Here is a 19641-nt window from a genome sequence, read left to right as displayed (position 1 = left end):
AATGTATAGTTAGGAACATATTATACATCAAAGTGTAGTCAGCAAAAATATAGAAAATACTGGGTTACAGAACATTTTTTTGTTACTGCAGGACTTCCCAGTGATATACACATACTTCAAAACTGACATTCAACAAAAATGCTGTTTTCCAAATTTTTAAGACAGAACATCTTTTAAAACTAGTGTTATAGTTTGACCATTGGTTGAAAATAAGTAGTATTTAAGTAGGCATATTTTTCTAGAGAGACTTTGGTACTGAAGTTGGGAGAAATAAGAGATCAGTACTATATATCCACAGAAGAATTTTAAAAATTAACATTAATAATACTGAAATGCTTAAGTCTAATAATGTAGGAGTCACAAATTGGCTCTGAGAAAATCAAGAATGGCCTTCTGAGTGGTTAAACAGTGGTAATTATTAAAGGCTTACCTTCCACATAACATACGAAATCAATAAAAGTAGAATAAGTCCAAGTATCAAGCTGCTTACAATAATCGCTATAGTGAAATGGCGTTTGGGTCTTTGATGATGCAGTCCTTCCAGCAGAACCTACATACACACATACATAAAGGGCCAGCACTTTAAAAACTTTGCTCCTATTTCTGTTGAGGCCCCTCCGTGATCCCCGATAGTACGAAGAAAACCCATCCCATTCTCTTGCTGGTCTAACACAACACTAGGAAACATTGGTAATTGTTTAGCAGAAACAGGGAGTGTAATGGGCTGTACCCATGGTTCTTCCTCAACCCGTCCTACCAAATTCACCTCCTGAAAAAGCTGTGTCCCTCCCTCCTTCCACTTGTGGAAAATGCCAATTCCCAGGGAAGTATTTCAGGCTCTCCATGATTTTCCTGACTTCCCCCCCGACACACACACAATTTTAGTGTTTCAGTTAAAAAGGTAATCTTACATGTGCAACATTCTCATCCTTGTTTAGTTTAATAACTCTTGGATTTGGCTCTGAAAAAGCTGTCGCTCTTATTTCAAACTTCAGTGCTCTGGTCTCATCCTGTTTAATAATAATAAAAAAAGGTCACTGTAGCCTGATTCATAGTTTTAGTTCATGAAGACATTATCTAAAGGTTTTCATCATTTATCTTTTCCAATTTATTTCACAATTTGTAGTTCATAATTTGTGATGCAATGCAAATGCTTCCTTTAGTTCCAAAGGCATGGCCTTGGTAGTCATTTATATGAAATCATATTGTTGCAATCCTTTTGTTAAACTTTGCAGAGAACTTGATTTACATATTTATAACACTTAGCATTTAAATATTTGATAGTTACCATGCATTTTTCTCTCAGATTGGGAATATTCCCAAAGGTTTTCTTCACCTGATACACATTTCTTCAAATTTATTTTATTTGGGCTTTCCAAATAGCATAATGAAAAAATCTGGTACAAACATTTATAGCACGCAAGTACAAAATCAGAGGAAGAACTCAGAACTTCACTGTCTAACACAGGGGTTCTTGTAACCCAGAATCCACAGAGCTTGGGCATCTGTGGATGGGCTGCACAGACTCAAAGGATGTTTGAATTGTAGTCAAAATTGAGATTTTTTTTTTTTTCATATGTGCATTCATGAGGTTAGATGAGAATATATTCTTTAGTCAAATTCTTAGAGGTTTATGACCCACAAAAGATAAAAACTACTGTATAAAAAGGTTATTTAACATATTGGAGACAGTATGTAGAACTTTAGGGCTGAAAACAAATGACGTACTTGATCTAGAGCAGTGCTTTTCAACAGGGATGATTCATGTCTGGGGACATTTTTGGCTGTCCAGACTTGGGAGGTGGTGCTACTAGCACCTGCGGGGTAGAGGCCAGCTATGCTGGTAAGTACCCTACGGTGCACGGGACAGCCCCTGACGACAGAGAGCTGTCTGGCCCACAGTGTTAATAGCGCCCCCTGTTAAGAAACCTAGACCTTGAGTATGAAGACAAACCACGTTAAGTTTAAATAACTGGAAACTAAAACGTCTGTCTCTTATGTCCCTGTCTGATGCATCTTCCTCTTGACCACCTTGTGGTAATTTCAACTAGTCCTCTTAAAACATAATAGCTGTCATTGCCTTTGGCTTAGTATGTGCCATGCGCTATTACTAAGTGCTTTATAAAAATCATCTAATCTGCAACAACCCTGTTAAAAGAGAGATTATCCATATTGATCAGATCAGGAAATTGAACAGAACTCCAGATAAAACCAATTTTACCTCAAAGTACTTCTCATAAATATGTGTACTCCTTTCTAGGAAGAAGTCCAACGTGTATTTAATTCTTTTAAAATTCAACCTTTCAAAGTTCTTAAAAGTGTGTTTTTGTTATTCTATGTTTGTTTTATTGTTGATGATGTTTGATTTTATGAAAGCCTTTAGTAAAAATGTATTAAGTATATATTAAAATAGATTTTTAAGCATAAAGTAATTCAGAAAAAATTTTAAGGATTTTTGATTTAATCAAGGTTCATAAATAGTTGGGCATACTTTCTCAAAAACTTAAGATTGTAAAATAAACTATAATTATGTTTAATTACTAAAGCCATGTCATTTAGATCATGTATTCTGAAGTGAGCAATGGAAACAGTTTTAGTGTTTTGCTCCAGATTTTACTCTCATTCATAACTTCTTAATTTGTTGAATACCTTCTTACAAACCCACTAACCTGTATAAGATGGTTGAGTTCCTAGATTTCTATGTGAAATCTCATCCACAAAGCTGTCACTGTATCTTAGACTTACCATTTCTAAAACGGATGGCCGGCCTTCCAACTGAATGTGGACACTGGCTTCTTTTCCACTTTCCATTTTCCCAAAATTGCATGAGAAATTTAAACAATGTGGATCAGCTTTTATGCAGTACTTGAAAAGAATACAAAAGAACTACATTAAAATTTCAACATTTTTTTAAAAAGATGGCTCAAACATTTTACGTGGAATTCAAGATGTGCTCCCCTTAACGACATTTGCAAAAATTATCGTGCCTTAAACAAATGCTTGTTTAGTAAATTATGACAAAAGCAAAGTGTCTGAACTGGATCAGGTGTTCTTATAATCTGCTGGGATAGAAAAAATAAAGACACCTATTCAGAGTCTTGCTAGGTTCCATGTTCTGTGTTCTTGTAAAACTTGGATCATTTAAAGGGTAAGACTGCTTCCTTGAGTTTCTTTTCTTCCATAAACTCATTAAAATGAAAAGAGTGAAAATAAATCTCATGCCACAAAGGCTTCTCAGCCTTAGACAACATCTTGGCCTCATAAAAGGTCTGGTTGGCATGAATTGGGCATTAGTTAGATAAATAGTGAAACTATATAGTAGATATTTAATGCTGGGTCTATCTCAACTTTCCAATCATGCCTGTTCCTCACTTACAAGAATATTACCCTGAACTTGTTTCTCTCCTACACTCAACTGACAGTTCTTACCCCTTGGTTCTTGGTTTTAAGTGTTTTAGTTCTGTATGTTGGAAAGCAAAAACTACAACCTGAAAACTGAAACTTACCAGTAGCCTCTTATCAGTCTTTGACAAAAATCTGAGTATGTCTTTCAGGGTCTCCAGTGTACCTTTTCGCTGCTCTAATGCACAGGTTCTTTGATAATTCTTAAAATGGCACTCTCCAGCAGTGGTCTGCAAGAAAAATCTTATTCAGTATTGGAAAGAGCAACAAAAGCTGCATGGCTTTAAAACTTACCTTTTCTAACATAGCTCAAGTACTTCAAAAATTGTGAAAATATTTTTTGACAGACTTATTTGGAAGAGAGTAAGTCTCCGTAGCAAAAACGCAAACAAAAAACCCAGCAAAATTTGGTCCTAAATTGATCAAATAAATGGCCTTAACCTTACAGAAATTAGGACCATGAGTGTGAAATTAAACATTCCTTAGGCTTTAGAGACACAACATGTTATGACATCTGGAATTCAAGCAAGATTTTTAAGGATTACATCTCAAATCTACTTAGTAGGTTTATTTGTTGATTGCTTGTCTTGAAACTGGGAAGGTAAAAAAACAATTCTGATAGAATCATTAACATAAGAATATTGATTCTTAAGTAGTGATTTCAATATTCTTTATTAATAAAAGGCTTGAAATACTGATTTTTCAGCAGTAACCTCAAGCTTTATGGAGAATTCTACCAATTAACTTACTTCCACAGATCCATTTCACAAAGAAAATATACCGAAGATGGTACAGCATAGTTCTGTTTTGTATAAGTCACACCAGACGTTCTACTGTAATCCTACAGTTCTAATGTAATATTCAAAGTGTACATAACACATGCATGGTGAATTCATAGCTTAGAGTAAGCTTGACTGAAATAACAGAAATCTTCATTTTAGAAATATTACTTAGAATAAAGGAAAGGACACGTTTTTACCTGGACATCCAAAATGTTGAACAGCTTATCCGTTCGGGGAATAAAAGAATTTGGTATCATAATTTCCACACTGACATTTGGAGCCATGCTTTGGCCAGTGTTGATGACCTGATAAGAAAAAAAAATTAAACCGTTAAAAATACTTTTATGAAAGTACAGATACCAATGAGCAACATTTATAGGGGTGGAGGTTTGCAGCTGGTGGCTGCACAGCAGAGGGGAACAGAATATCTACAGTCAGAACTTTAACAAGTTTGTTAATAATATAACTCAGTCATTATTCCTAGCCCTCTCCTTTGGGGGTGGATTAGATCAAAATGTCTACACTGATGGTTTATTGCAGAAATAGTTCAAAGAAAAAGATACCAACCATAAACAGTGGTCCCCTGAACAACAGAAGGGTTAGGGGTCACTGACCCTCTGTACAGTTGAAAATCTGAGCATAACTTAGTCAGCCCTCTGTATACACGATTGCTCTGTATTTACAGATTCAACCAACCATGATTTGTGGAGCACTGTAGTATTTACTATTAAAATAATCCACATACAAGTGGACTCTCCCAGTTCAAACCTGTGTTGTTCAAGGGCCACTTGACCATTGCTACAGCACATTATGTATCTCAAAAACCATGATTAATTGTCTTCATGACTATCCCATGAGGTAGGCTGACTTTATTTATTCGCCAGCTCAAGAAAAATGCTAAGAGGTGTTAATGTGGTACCCAAACTGAAAGTTCAAAAGTGATAAGAAATAGGACCAAGACCTGGGTATTCTAATTCTAAATTCTATATTGGTTTCACAGAATTGCTCTGTGCTGAGAGAATCAGCAGCAGCAGTAAGTGAATAAAAATATTTTTTAATTCAGGATAATTATAATGCTGATGCACTCAGAAAATCAGAAGAGGGGAGATTACTGGGTTTTAGAAAAAATAAAACAGGTTTTTAATAATAATGTATAAGAAGATGACATTTCATTGTTGGTGATAAACTAGGGGATTGCAGAACCCTGAAAGAGGAAGTTGGGCCAAAATAATTGCCTCCTGAGAGCTTAACTATAGAACCAATACAGTAAGTTGGAGAAGAAATATGCTATAAATAATCTAACTGAAATAGTGTGACTGATAGATTACAAGCATCTTTCAAATGCATACGATGTAGGTGAGGAGAATGTGTCTCTGGCTTTGGGACACATGGTAATTGCCAGACCTTGGAAACACAGGGCAGTTGCAAAAGGCAGTGTCAGCACCGGGGACTGCCCAGACCTTTGGACAAGGCCTTCCCGATGCCAGCAAATAACCAATCTCACCTACAATTTTCTTCTTCCACGTTTGCCTGGTAACATTCAACCTCCATCTTTATACACGGACAACTCACCAAGCCTACAGACTGAAAAGTATCTCCAGGCCCAGTCATTCCATTGTAATTTAACCAGAAAATATTTGTCAACTATTAATTGTAAATTAATAAATAGGCCTTTGAGCATCCAACATAATCTCTGTTTTACAGAACATAAACCCCCCATGAACTGAGACAGGAGCATTTCTTGGTCTTCAAAGCAGACAGCTACATTTTTCCAACACCAGTTTATACTAGGATAACCACCACTTGAGTATACACTCGATAGAATTTCAAGATCACTTATTCCCCGAATCTGGGGCAGTACCCAAGAATTTGCACTTTGGATGAAACATCTCAAGGGATTCTGACATATATTTGGGAAAGCACTGCTTTACAAAATATCATAATGTACCTAATCTAGACTCACTCACATTCTATAGACTGTTCTGTAGCTCTAAGAAGGTGTGAGTAGTGCTTTTGGTTCAAAAGGTATTTTTGTGAACATTATTTCCAGTTACTTACTCAACATCAGCATCCACGATGCACCCAAAATCTCAGTTTGAAAGTAAAAAAAATTATTTAATAATATTTAAGCTTTATATTAGTATATGAATGCTTCTGGATGATGATAGCACTCCTTTTAAGCAGATTATTTAATAAATGATGCATCACATGTCACAGGGCATACACCTGTGGCCTGAAAGGCTGTAAGCGGACCTTAATTGGAAAGGCAGATGGAAGCTTCCATTACTTGGTGAGGTTAGGGCTTGTGTAAAGCTCAAACCCAGAAGAGATTTCGCCGGTTTGCACCCCAAGATGCCTTTGCTTCACCTGTCCTGACTTCTGTATGCATCTCTTGCGGATTCACCTCCTCCCCTAATTGTGCCTGTTTCAGGCACTACCGCTGCTCCCGCTTGCTCGCTCCCATCTGCACAAGGAGAACGGGCTGCAGTTACAGGGACAAGACAGATAGGAAAGGAGGAGCAGGGGCCCGAGAGGCAAGGGTGTGAGTACCCTGCCACAGCTCCCTCCCTACCATTGGCCAGCTGTGGTCCTGCGAAGCCAGGGGACATCACACCTACATGATGTCCTCTGGAGCAAAGCATCAGTAACATTCTTTCAGTTTGTTACAAAAGTCAACACGATCAACTTTTCTTACGTGGAAAGTGAAGTTCATCTTTTCTGCCACACACATTTCAGGCTCGTCTTCCTCCTTTGGTCCATACACAAACGAAGGTGGGTTTACAAACCTGACAGAAACAAATTCAGATTTAATTTAACTGTCTTATTTGATGAGGTATTACAGGAAAGAAATCAGAAATATTCAAATGTTGTAGGTTTAGGCAGCTTAATAGTAGTAGAGCATTCCTTGCCCACAATAACAAGATGTAGACAATGGAAAAATAGGATGACACACTCATCACAACCAAATCAAGGAGGCAAGACGAGGTAAGTATTCCAAACCGGGAAACATGCAGTCGGCTCCGCACCCCTGCCCAAGTTTGGAGCAGAGAAAGCTTTACTGCAAGGGCCAAGCTGGTGAACAAAACCCCCCAACTGGCTTTTCTTTGCTCTCCAATACTCTCTCTGGAATGGCTCCCTTTTCTCCTGCTTGTTTTATCTCACAAACTTGTGAGACTCAGTTCCACTAGTTTCAGACACTTATTTTTATATAACTATATGCCATGTTTATGGGTGGTTAAAAATGATTGGGGATGCTTTATATTTAGAGCAACAAGAAAAGCTCATCTGTCTACTGGTTCTCCATCTCCTACCTTCTGTTGCTTTGAAAATGTGCTTTTCAACAAAGATGAATGGGCTCAATAATTTCCAGTAGAATCACAAAAGGTGCTCTTAATACTCTAATTTTTTTCTGTCACATCTCCTTCCTGGATCAGAGGAGAGTCCCCTCAAACAGTTGCTAAAATTGGCAGGAATCAGTGAATGCTGGCTCTGGGGCCGAGGGTAAGGAACTCTAATTCCTGGGTATAAAGAGTGGACAAGGGACACCTTGTAGCCTGCTTTCTAGTGTCTCAATTCATTTATCGCCTAAGTAGGCGCAGGTTCTGGAGAATGGTGATTTGGCCAAGCTGACACCTCTCTGAACTTCACGCTTGCCATGGCCACTGAGCATGACTACCAAACTGCTCCCCGTCACTCTGGGGCCCCGGTCTACACAGCTACCACTGACAGGCTGGGTCACCCGCTAGAGGTTATTCCAGAAAGGAATCACCTTCGGGGCATTCGTTTGAGGTGATCTCAGTGATGACTAACGAGTGGGTTAAAATAATGAGCAGCTAAGCACTGGACTACAACACTGGGGTAATTATCAAGAGACAGAAAATAAAGTCTCCCTAAAAATATTTAAATATGGTTTTGACCAATAATTTAAGAATTGACGGAATTTAGAATCAGCTCAGTTTTACAGGAGGCCTCCATATCTACTTACCCGTGAACAGTCAGCAGGACTTCATACTTGAGAGGGATTGTCAGAGTCGCTTTGTTACGCCTCAGGTTGCCTACCTCCCCTTCATTTTCGCTACAGAAGCAAACAAGAAACACTGCCTTAGAATCCAGCCAGCAAAAAATCATCTTCAAAGAACTAATTACACCCCATGTATATACCTTATATACTTGGAGGTTGGTGTACAGAACCCTTTTTAAGGAGCGGGGATAAAAGTAGAAGCTATAGCAAGAAATTTTTATGTCAGAGTTGGCAGAAATTTACTCTCATTATTTTACACAGATAATTGCTTCTATGTTGGTTAGAGGGTGTTTTGGTTTGTTTTAACAGATCACATAAGAGAATTTTTCTCCTGCAGACAGTGGAACACTGCTCCATGGTTTCCCTAAGGTCACCCCCCCGGGCCACCAAAAAAGTCAGGGGTTCATTTCCTTTGGCACAGTTATTTTTTCATAATGCAATATACCAGGCGGCGTGCACTGTGATGTTGAGATCCTCTTCTGCTCTGCTGAGTGAGCTGGCATCCAGGAGAAAGCTGAAATCTATCTGAAAAACACAGACAGAAGCACCCATTTTAAAAATAATCTAAAGCATGCAGAGACACATATATAAAGTACAAGATTTTTTTTATAATTTTAATTTTTCTTATTGTTTATGTTCTGTGAAGTGCAAATTTGAAATGATGTTCTAAACGAGTAGGCTACCCCTCACTCAGGTAGCTAGCTATGGGGAAGCTGGTGGGTTTGTAGCAATTTTAAAGCACCAGCATTTCCACAAGTGATATTCAGAGACAAAGCCTCCTCTGAATGTAAAGACAGGCAAATCTGGACTGACAAAATGGAGATGCTTTAACAACTTGAGTGAGGCCTCTTGCCAGAAACACCTTTTTGTACAGCAGAGGTAACATGCCCAGCAGACAGGACCACCTGGGGTGAGGTTCGGGGCCGGGGGAGGGGGAAGGGTGACACCGGGGAGCAGAATTCTGACACATTCATGTGCCTGCTTGACATAAACATGTGCCCATTTTTTTTTTTTTAAATAGTGAACACTGCCAAGAATGTAAACACAATCCCAAAGATCTCAAGCCCAGGTAGTTTTGGTTTTATTTCATCACTTAGCTACTTACCCTAAGTAAATAATAATAATAACAACAACAACAACAACAACAACAACAACAACAATAATAATGTAATAACAAATTATTTGTATGCAGCACAGAGGAAAAACATGAAGTATTTTATATTCATGTTAGTAACAAAAATGTGAAATGCTTACCTTTGATAGATGATCTACATATATATAACCCACCCTGCAGTCAAGTTTTACTATGCCAGAGCGGTCTGTTACTTCACAGTTTATTTGTTTCTCTTCCTAAAGGAAAAATGGAACAACTGGTCTAGTTGGAAGGAACAAGAAACTGGTCACATGTTTAAAGGATGGTTTGTGAAAAGAAAATCATCCCCAAAGAATTTATTTTCTTGGAAGACTCTTTTGTGTTCACTTCTGGGATAAACAAATAGGCATATAAATAAATTGCAGAGTTTTCTATGCTTACCAGATCTAAAATCTTAATGAAGTAGAGACCGGTGGGCAGTCGGATATGCAGAGTTGTCTCATATGCGTCATCTCCGGCATTAAACAAGGACACGTTCAGCATTAACGTCTTCATGCTTCCAACAGCGAGATAAGTTTTGTTTTCATGCGGCCTAAAAATTAAGTAATATTATTTAGTTTTTGTTTAGAAACTAAAAATCCCATTTCTTCATTTACTTATCCCAAACAAAAAATTAATTTGGAAACACAACCATGGGAGATGACCCCATGAAAGTAGATGTAAATCCATGTTAAAAAGAACTCAATTTCCCATTTTTTCAGATAAATTCACTTAGCCAAGAGAAGTTTGTGGGTTTTTTTTTTTTTTAGTTAGTTATGTTACCTAAAGATAAAGAAAAGACCCCAGTCCTTGTTTTACCTGAAAGACAAGATTACAGACGGGAGATGGAGTGCACTGTTGTAGCAAAAGATTTCAAAGGATTTATTTAGGAAAAGATAGGTACACCCTCCAGAGCGGGAGGCGGGCTGACCCAAGGGAGGAAAGGCGGAGGTTTCGGTCTCCCCTTTCTCCTATACTCTGGCTTAGAGGTGGTCTCTTGATTGGTTGATGGCTCTTGCCCCTGGAATGCTTAGTATGTTTGGCCCCTTCTGCACATGTTCTGACCCGTAGTGTACACCAAAAAACCCTTGGGGGGGGGTGTGCCTAAACCACAATGCTAATTATAACGCAATGAACATTGGGTCGTGTCTGGTTAAGTCCTTTCCACTACTGTGCCGTCATGGCTGTTGAGTTTTAACTGATTTCTTCCTGGCACTCACTTAGAAGAAGTAAAGTTCCTTTATGCTGGAGGCGGGCATAACACCATCTTCCAGACCATCCTCCCTCTCCTCCACCTGTCTGCCTGGTGCCCCCACTTACCTAACTGCCTAACTCTTACAATTAAACTAGTCTGCTTTCTGTTTGACTTTTCTGTTTAACTTCTTGCTTCTATCATTTTAACATATTTGCCTGATTATATCAAAGTATTTTTCTAAAAGAAGCCTTTTTCTCTTTTTTTTCTTTATCCTTGCATAGATATTGAACTAGCTGCTGCCCAAGCCAAAGAGGGATCTGGGGGAAACGGGGAGGAAAGGAGAATAGAGAGACAATTTCCACCAAAACAGAATGCTGGGGTGGAAGTGAGCACGGCATGGAAAAGGACTGCTGTGGCCAGCAAGTGGGTGCCACTAAAATATGCTGGACTAGAATTAGTTTCTTAAGGCAGGTTGGTCGCCTCTACTGATAACTAGACCACTTTAAAAACCAAACTGCAGAAAGGCTTCACCATCCTGTGAACTGGGAAGAGAACTGCTGCAGATGCAAACACGTAAGTGACTTCAAGTTCCAGCTCTGGCCCCAGTTCTTCTGGATGAGAGGTCGTTTAGCATTTTAAAGACAGTCAACCCATCTGTAATAATACCTACTATTCAGTGAATATTTGGCTCATGCACATTCTATGAAATCCTGAGCACCCTGGGATTTAAGGGATGTATTCAAGGTACAATTTCTAGAGTCTCAGGGCAAACGCCTGCACAAACAATTCTCTTGGCCACTTAGAGGGTTAAGAGAGCTCAAAGAAAACTTCAGTTACCGAATATTATGATTCTATGAGTTCTCAAAGACAGACTTAGATGTTAAAGAATGTAACATTTAGAAAAATTGGTTCAACCAGAGAAGAATGTGACCCGAAGCAAAATATCTGATGAGGATAATCATAATAATAAGAAAGGTAAACATTCACCTGGCAATTTAGAGTTTAGAAAGTTTCTTCAATGTTTATATTGTATCATTCTAATCAACATCTGTATCAAAGAACTGTGTTTAAGAAACTGTGTGTGTAAATGTAAAGCACATAGTAGGCGTTTAATAGTTATTTGTGAATTGATTTAAGACAGTGTTCAAGGATAGAGTTAAAGAACAAGTTTCAAAATTTATGCTTTTAAGCATTACTGGTTAAAGATGAAGAATGGCTGATTTTAACTGAAAGCTTCTGTGTAAGAAATCATTATGTCTACTACTCCCTGATACAAAAATAGCTTAAAAAATTCCCATCTTTGTTGAGCATATAAAGGACAGACTGATGAACAACTGCAAATATTAGAAATACATGCAAAGAGTTATGAACGAAAGGCTCTGGGAGACCAGGGCAGGGAACTTTCACCCGGGGTTAGCAAAGGCATTTTCTTGCTTTTCTACTATTCCGGTTATTTAGGTTGAAATGAATGAAGATTTACAACAATTTTTTAAATAAAGAAGATCTGAAAATTTCATGATTGAACCTGAGTTAACTTGGATTATACTCTTAATTGATTTCTCAGTCCTCCTCCAATTTTCACGCTGCCAGCCATGGGGGGAAGAGGGTGGGAGGTGTCACTTTCCCAAAAGCAAACTTGATAATGTCATATGCCTGCTTAATGTCCTCTAGTAACTTCAAGATAGAGTTCTGATTAGCATGGCAGATGCAGCCCGAGAGACAGTTCCTGCCTCACTTTCCACTGCATTCATTCCAACTCATTCCTTTGCCTTAGCCATGCTTAACTAAAGCCAGGGGTCCAAACACTGTGTTTTGTGCCTTACTTTAAGCTATCCCTCTGCCTTCCACATCTTTCCTATTCATGCATCTGGTTAACCCAGCTTATGTGCCAGTGTCAAGACTTCTTAGAAGTTCTCCCAGCTGACTCTCACTGCTAACCCCCTTCACCCAGCATTGTGCACCCCTAACAAAAGTGGCTTCTCTCTCTCCCACTGCCCTGCACGCTGGGCACCCCTGCAACGCAATATGTTCACACTGTCTGGTTTTTTTCACCACTAGAATAAGTTCTGGAGAGAAGATGTCTGGTGGTCACGATTATCATTGTTTTCTCAGAAGCTAGCAACACAATTAGTGTTCAAAATATATGTGTGGTATGTGAGTATATCAAACATTGAAAAGGGTTGGATGACACTAAAAAAAGTCTGAAAAACTGAGGAAATTACTGGATAAGTGACTTTTAAAGGTTTATGAACTCATTATGATGCTATGAAATTACAGCCATGCTTATCTGTTCTGTGATGGTATACCAGTTCCAAATGTTTCATTAAGATAAATTAAACATCCACTACTACCCGTCCTGTGACCTGCACTCCACCCACAACCTGATGTTTTGGTGGCCATCCAACTATTGAGTTAACCAATAAATTAACAGCAACATTGTTAATGAAAAGAGTAACAATTATGAACCTCAAGTTATTAATTATAATTTTAATTATAACTTAAATTATAATTTAAAATAATTATAAAAATTACTATGAGCACACAAAATGATAATTTTGGACACTTCACCCCACTTTTATACCTCTAATAACATAGATCTAAGAAACTGGACATTTCACTTAATGCCTAAAAGTTCTTTCATTCTTATCCTAATTTTTTTCCACTTGAAACTTACTTATCAAACTAGAATGTCCATACAGAAAAGTGCATACGTCCTAAGTGCTCAGCGAATTCTTATAAACTGAATACATGCATTAAACCATCACCGAGATCAAGAAAAACGTAAAATCTACTGCCAGCACCAAAGAAATACCCTGTGCCCCCTTCCAGTTACTGCCCCCACCTGATATCTTACATTTACTAGTATAGACTGGCTTTGCCCAGTTTTATATTTCATACAAATGGAATCACTGAATATGCAGTCTTTGAGTATCTGACATTCTTTACTCAAAATTTTGTAAGATTAATCTATATTGCTGCATGGAGTTGTAAATTATTCATTCTCACTGGTGTATATATTCAGTTTTGCCAATATACCACATTTTACTTATCCTTTCAACTACCATTGGGAATTTTAGCAATTCCAGTTGGAGCTTTTATAGTATTTCAGTAAATATATATATATATATATATATATATATATATATGTAATTCTGTTGTGTTAGTCTGTCTATCCTTCTATGAACAGAACTTATGATTTGTTATCCCAGGATTAATTCCTGAAAAATCTCTAAATCTGGCAACCAGCTAAAAATCTTACTAACAAATTATATTTAAAAAATAAAATGTACTGTAAGGAACTCTATTTAAATAATGAAAACTAAAAAAAGTCCTACAGGATTGTCATTTAAAAAGTAAGCGTACCATAGAGTAGGGGTTCAAAAACTTCTGCCTGAAGGCCAAATTTGGACCACTGCCTGCTCCTGTAAATAAAGGTTTATTGGAACACAGCCATGCTCATTCGTCTGTGGCCACTTCTGCACTGTGACAGCAGAGTTGAGCAGTTGAGACAGATTTCTGTCCCAGAAAGCCTAAAATATTTACTATCTGTCCCTTCATGTAAAAAGTTTGCTGGCTCTGCCTCTGAGCAATCTGACTGAGGAATCTAATTAGTTTCAAAATAAGCACGCAACATAATATTACTGTGTGTAAAATCTGTATTATTCTGACAGTAACAGAAGCTTCATTATTCAGACGGCATAGGATGAGAGGAGTACTCAAGACATCGAGGAGAAAGGAATGAAGACCATATCCCTGTGTAGCATTTCTAGCTTCTGATCCCTGCGTTTGAGAAGGTGGATATTTCTGGAAGATGCAGGATCATTAACAAGGCAGTAACTGTTCTAAACCATGGCTGTCATTTCAGGGTGGAAGACTGACTCAGTGATGGTGTGCTATTTCTCCCAACATTTCAGGGAATGGCTGTGATTTACTCATTCTTGCGTTGTAAACCTTTGTGTTACATAAGGGCGCACCTGCTTGGTGGCACTGTGTTAAACGGCAGAGGGGAAGCGCGCTGGAATACAGCGGCCCTACACTCCCCCTACTTTTCTATAACCACGTTACAACTAAAGGAACCAGAGTGGTTCCGAGAGTAAACTTCAGTTTGACATTAAAGTTTAATTAAGACTTGTAGAAGAGCTGCCTAGAAATAGACATTTATAAAATATTCTGGCTTGTAACCAAAGCATTAGTCACTGAACACCTTTGGGAAAGAAGTTGGCACTTAGACAAGCAACAGAAGGTGAAAGCACTGCATAAACAGCTAGGTTCCAAGACAACAGCAAATTAAAGAGAAGCACAATGTTCACGTTTCAGCAGTGAGGCTCCTGGTCTATTTTCCATTTTTAAGCTATTTTGCCATATTACCATAATTACAATTCTATTCTTCTCTTTGAATATACACACACACACACACACACACACACACACACACACACACACACCTTACTGTATGTGGATTCATTAATGAGGTGCCATCAGACAGATACCCACCAGCTTTGCATGTGAGACATAATAAAGGACCAGGTGCACATCTGGAAGTGCGACAAGGCTGAACCAGAGCTTTCCCCAGGAATCGCAGCTCATTCTTCATTAAAACATTCATAATGCAGGCTTGAAATTTACAAAGCAGCCTAGAATCCACGTAATTTAGACAAATCAAGGTACTGTGTACGTACAGAATCATAACTTAATAAGTGAAAGAGGAAAAATAGAAAAATTGATGCATTTCAGCACCAGGCTCTATGTTTTTCCTGACTGTATGACATTGTTTTGTTTTCGTGAGAAGTGCTCCCCAAGCCTTAGGATAATGAATGCACTTTGCCTCGACAAGATGAATGACTGCTTCATACAGAACATGTTTTTAATCAAGATGCTAGAATAAAATATAACAGAAACTGATACGTACCCATGTCAAGATACATGAGTCATTTACCTGACCAAAAGCTAGCCTGCAGCAGGTGGCCTACAGGCCCGAGCAAAATTCTGTCCTTTTTCTTTACTACTGACCTCAGGAAAAAAAATATTGGAAAATTCTCATCAACAGGAATATATCAGCCACCTGACATTTAAGGAGATTTTACTGAATAATGACAAACTCATTGAGACCCCCAAGGAGGACAGCAAAAGAACATGGATTAGAAGATTAAACTAGTCATTAGATTGTTTAGTGTATAAAGCATCTAATTCATCTTCCCAAAAGTCTGTTGACATCAGTGGGGCATATATTCTTACTATTTGCACTTTAAAAATAGTTTTTGTAGACTCACTCTTTTGGGGGTAACAGTACACTGGTAGATGTTACACACTGCTCGCCGCCTACTCAACAATGATTTCCCTTCTTAGCTGCGCGCAGAACCCTGCACTGTTCAGGCTATATAGGTGGTACTCCCTTGATACTGCTGAAGCAAAGCCCCTAGTTCAGCTTTAGGGAATGAATTATGATTGACCTGCTATAATCAGGATGACTCCACCCTCCTTCAGCCAGGATCGATTCCAGAGGGGAGCACGCAACACCGGTCTAGTTAATCAGAATAAGAAGCCTGCTCAGGCACTTCCTTTCCTGGAAAGACAGCCTCAAGAGGACACGGAATTTTGCCCTTGCCCCTTTCTGTTTATTGGGATCCTTGGTGCCACAACAGCCATGTGATGGTCATGAGGGAAAAGCCAAGAGAACGGGAAAGATAACCATGAACCATCAATGTCCAGATTTTGGTAGCTTCTCAGTAAACCTGCAACTATCTCCTCCAGACTGCTTACTATGCAAAGTAACTAAATGCCTTTATTTTTTAAGTTACCATCAGTCAGGTACTCTGATACTTGCAGTTAAAAGCATTCCTAGCTGATATGAGAGCACTTTTGTTCAGGAAAAGCCTCCATCACTTACACCCTGGAAGCACGACGGAGGCACGGAGGGGAGGAGTGTCACTGAGATCGGTCATCTGTATGAGAGAGTTGATTTTAAGGTGCCCATGTGATGGCTAATGCCTGCTACTCTATGATTTTGATAAAAGTCCTATTCGTTAATCTTTGTCTTGCAGTGTAAGCCCATCTGAACGTGGTTTACTGCCCTGAGGATTTACAGATTCAGGAGGCAGCCTCAACTTAGTGAGGACACGAGGCCGAGCGCATCAGCACGGTTTAGCTTGCTGCCGGCAGTCCTGTTTGCCGTCATCAGAAACTCATACTCTGTACTGAGTATATATACTTCCCTAAAGCAGGTCCGCAGCTCTGAGGCACAGAAATACTGTTAGTGCCAATGGAGTTCGAGCTGGGAGAAGGCATGGGACACACGGTCACAATGCGCCTACCCTGACTGATTAGGGGGAGAGGACGCCTAGGTGGGAAAGGTGCATTTTTGTCTGATATTGAGTATAATTGATTAAAAGGGCAAGTAGTTTGTCAGAATCCTTCACCGCAAGCCTAAAAATTAATTAGAAGAGTTTTCATTTGAAAATTCTTCAGGTAAGTTATTTACCTAGCAGAAGCAGCCTGTCGCTTTCCTAACTGATGCAAAAGATGAGGGGCTTACACTTTACCCTGGCATTCAGGCCGCTTCAGACCTCACACAACCGAAGACTACCGACTGTCTCGGGATACAAGGAAACAGTAAGCTCTGGATAAATAACCAAGACATGTGCAGAAAATGTTTAGAACTCATTGGCAATATTTCATCTTATGACCAAGATAAAACATTTTTTATCACGGCCTATAAATACGCCAACCACGTTACCAAAGGGAACAACTGTTATCGAATCTTCATGCATCCCCGACTTGGTGCCGTGCACCTGGCCTGCACCACTGCACCTGATTTTTAAGACAAACTTACACAAGAGGTACTATTTTACCTTCTTATCAATGAAGAAGGAAGTTTACAGAGGTTGAAAGGCTTCTCTAAAAAGGTCATTCAGGTAGTAAATGGTAGATAAACTTGAACCAGTTTGTTTGACTTCAAATCAAAATCACAACATTGGTTGCCAGATTTTAGTTTGAGAACTGCCACTTATAGCTCTATTAATAACACGTTTTGGGCCTGGTCCTTATAGATTCTGACTTGGATGGACAGAGGCCTAGGAACCTGCATTTCTATCAAGCATTCCAGGTGATTCCTGTGAAGGGGACTCAAGGACCACACTTGGACAAATACTGCCTGCCCTTCCACTGGCTGCCACTTAAAATCATAAAGAACTTGAGATTCAGACTATCAGAAACATTATCTTCAAATTAAAAATGCAAAGTAGATCATACAATTTCTTATTGTGAGAAATACGTCATGAAGAAAAACTAGTAAGTCAATTAAGCTAATGATTTTGTATCTTAATTCAGTAAGGTGTACTTTCGTTCTTCAGGAAAGAAGCATTTTCAGTAATATCTTCTGAGCCCAAATCAGTGACCTTCCCAACACAACTGCGAAGGAGGGACCACAGAAATAAAGGGAGAATGGGAGTAGGTGGCACCATGGAAGTTAAAGTAAAGGATGCTCAAAAAAGGAAGTGAACAGCCGTCAAATGCTTAAGACAAGAGTCTGAGTAAGGTCTGAAGAGTGTCCTCTACATTTAAGCAGATTTCTCTCTTCAATTTATTCTTTCCCAGGCCTTTGATCCTCACACTTGTTTATATTTTCCCACGATTAAATAAATAATACTTGATAAATACATACAAATTCACTTGAACCTACTTGTTCCTGGTATATCCCCCTTCCCGTAATCACGAACTGTGTCATTTAGCTATGACCGCACTGAAATTTCTGTTAAAATTTGCCAGTGACATTCTATTTCCCCCCACCAGTCACATTTTAAACGCCAACTTCCATGACCTTTCCTTAGTCACTATGCTGTCTGATCTCTATAAAATTACAATACTAAGTCCCGCTTTTTGTAGTCTCCATTGGCTACTTCACCGTGGACTTGGTTCTCCTCTGAGTTCTATGAAGATACATTTTCAGTCTCCAAGGGTGACACCCTACTCTTTTTAAGCTCTTTAAATAAAATTTAACCCCTTCCTACCAGATTTGATCCTTAGTTCTTTTCTCTGTCAAATTCACATTTCCACCCCCAGGCATTCTTCTAAGTCACTGATGTCAAGAGGACCCCCAAATAGAAAGAATCCTGAACTAGATTTTCCAGTGGAGAGCTACATACAGAAATCTCACCAAATTCAACACACTACAATTCAAACCTGCTCCTTTATATCCTGACCTCCCCAGAACAGTCTCCCATTTTCCTGCCCTGCCACTGGTGCCTCCTCCTCTGCCTCCTTCACCTTCCACATACAACCAGCTCTTAGCCTGAAGTGTGGGTTCTCTCTCTCCAGTCCTCATTTGCACATCTTCCCTCTGACATGCCGAACAATTTCTATACAGGGGATCTAGACATGATACAAAACTACAATGGTTTATTTCTCATCATAAAGTAACAACAGCCATCAACATTTATCTGGTTTTCACTGTGTGAACTGTTCTAAGCACATTACATGTATTTTCTTTTTCCTGTTTCCTGTCTATGGATTTATAAGAACAAGATGGTTTATTCCTTTTCAAATGTGTCATATTTTTATTTAGGGATTTCTTTGTTTTGTCCATCAGTCTGAATTATGTAACCAGTTTTTGGACAATAAAATACTAAGAATTATATGGTAAAGGTTAGCTCATTTTGCCACCAAAACTCTATTAAACAGGCACTTAACAAATGTCTAAACTATAACTACAAATACAATAACAATAACCCAAAGCATAGTTAAATCCTGAAATATCTTCTGAGTTATCAATAAAAGATCAAAACATGCTTGAAAAAACTATGGTGCTCACATACTCTCATTCTTTCAAAAAATGATTGTCTTTGGGTGTGTAATTATGTGAATGATGTATAGATCACTTAATCTCTGTCAGCAGAATGCTGTTCTTTGCCAGGTCTGTAAATGCTAACCCCAAAGGACTAGTTATTAGTCCCTTTCTCTTTAGAACCCACATGCACACACCAGTTACCCATCTTGATTAAGAACAGAGAATAAACTACACTTACTTCAAAAATCCAATTTTTGCAGAAACCTGTAAATCAGCAGAACAATTTTCGTGGGCACAAAATCTTGCAAAGTTTATCTGGAAATTAAA

The 19641-nt window shown here is 38.7% G+C and overlaps 1 protein-coding gene across 2 annotated transcripts in view; it reads right to left on the bottom strand.

The window, feature by feature from the left end:
* ITGA4 (integrin subunit alpha 4) overlaps nucleotides 1-19641 on the bottom strand; it is a 113309-nt gene that overhangs the window by 2493 nt on the left and 91175 nt on the right. For both annotated transcript variants that reach the window (XM_006183035.3, XM_032479862.1), the window contains 11 exons: nucleotides 19553-19629; nucleotides 9740-9890; nucleotides 9460-9555; nucleotides 8651-8730; nucleotides 8170-8259; nucleotides 6880-6970; nucleotides 4382-4489; nucleotides 3507-3632; nucleotides 2746-2865; nucleotides 912-1010; nucleotides 431-550 (listed from right to left, as the gene is read on the bottom strand). In XM_006183035.3, the coding sequence (XP_006183097.1) occupies nucleotides 431-550; nucleotides 912-1010; nucleotides 2746-2865; nucleotides 3507-3632; nucleotides 4382-4489; nucleotides 6880-6970; nucleotides 8170-8259; nucleotides 8651-8730; nucleotides 9460-9555; nucleotides 9740-9890; nucleotides 19553-19629 (1158 nt within the window). The remainder of the gene's footprint in view (nucleotides 1-430; nucleotides 551-911; nucleotides 1011-2745; nucleotides 2866-3506; nucleotides 3633-4381; nucleotides 4490-6879; nucleotides 6971-8169; nucleotides 8260-8650; nucleotides 8731-9459; nucleotides 9556-9739; nucleotides 9891-19552; nucleotides 19630-19641) is intronic.

Source organism: Camelus ferus, chromosome 5 (assembly GCF_009834535.1).
Source record: "Camelus ferus isolate YT-003-E chromosome 5, BCGSAC_Cfer_1.0, whole genome shotgun sequence".
Classification (NCBI taxonomy): domain Eukaryota; kingdom Metazoa; phylum Chordata; class Mammalia; order Artiodactyla; family Camelidae; genus Camelus; species Camelus ferus.
The sequence above is the reverse complement of the archived record's forward strand: the minus strand, read 5'-3'. Positions and strand labels throughout refer to the sequence as shown.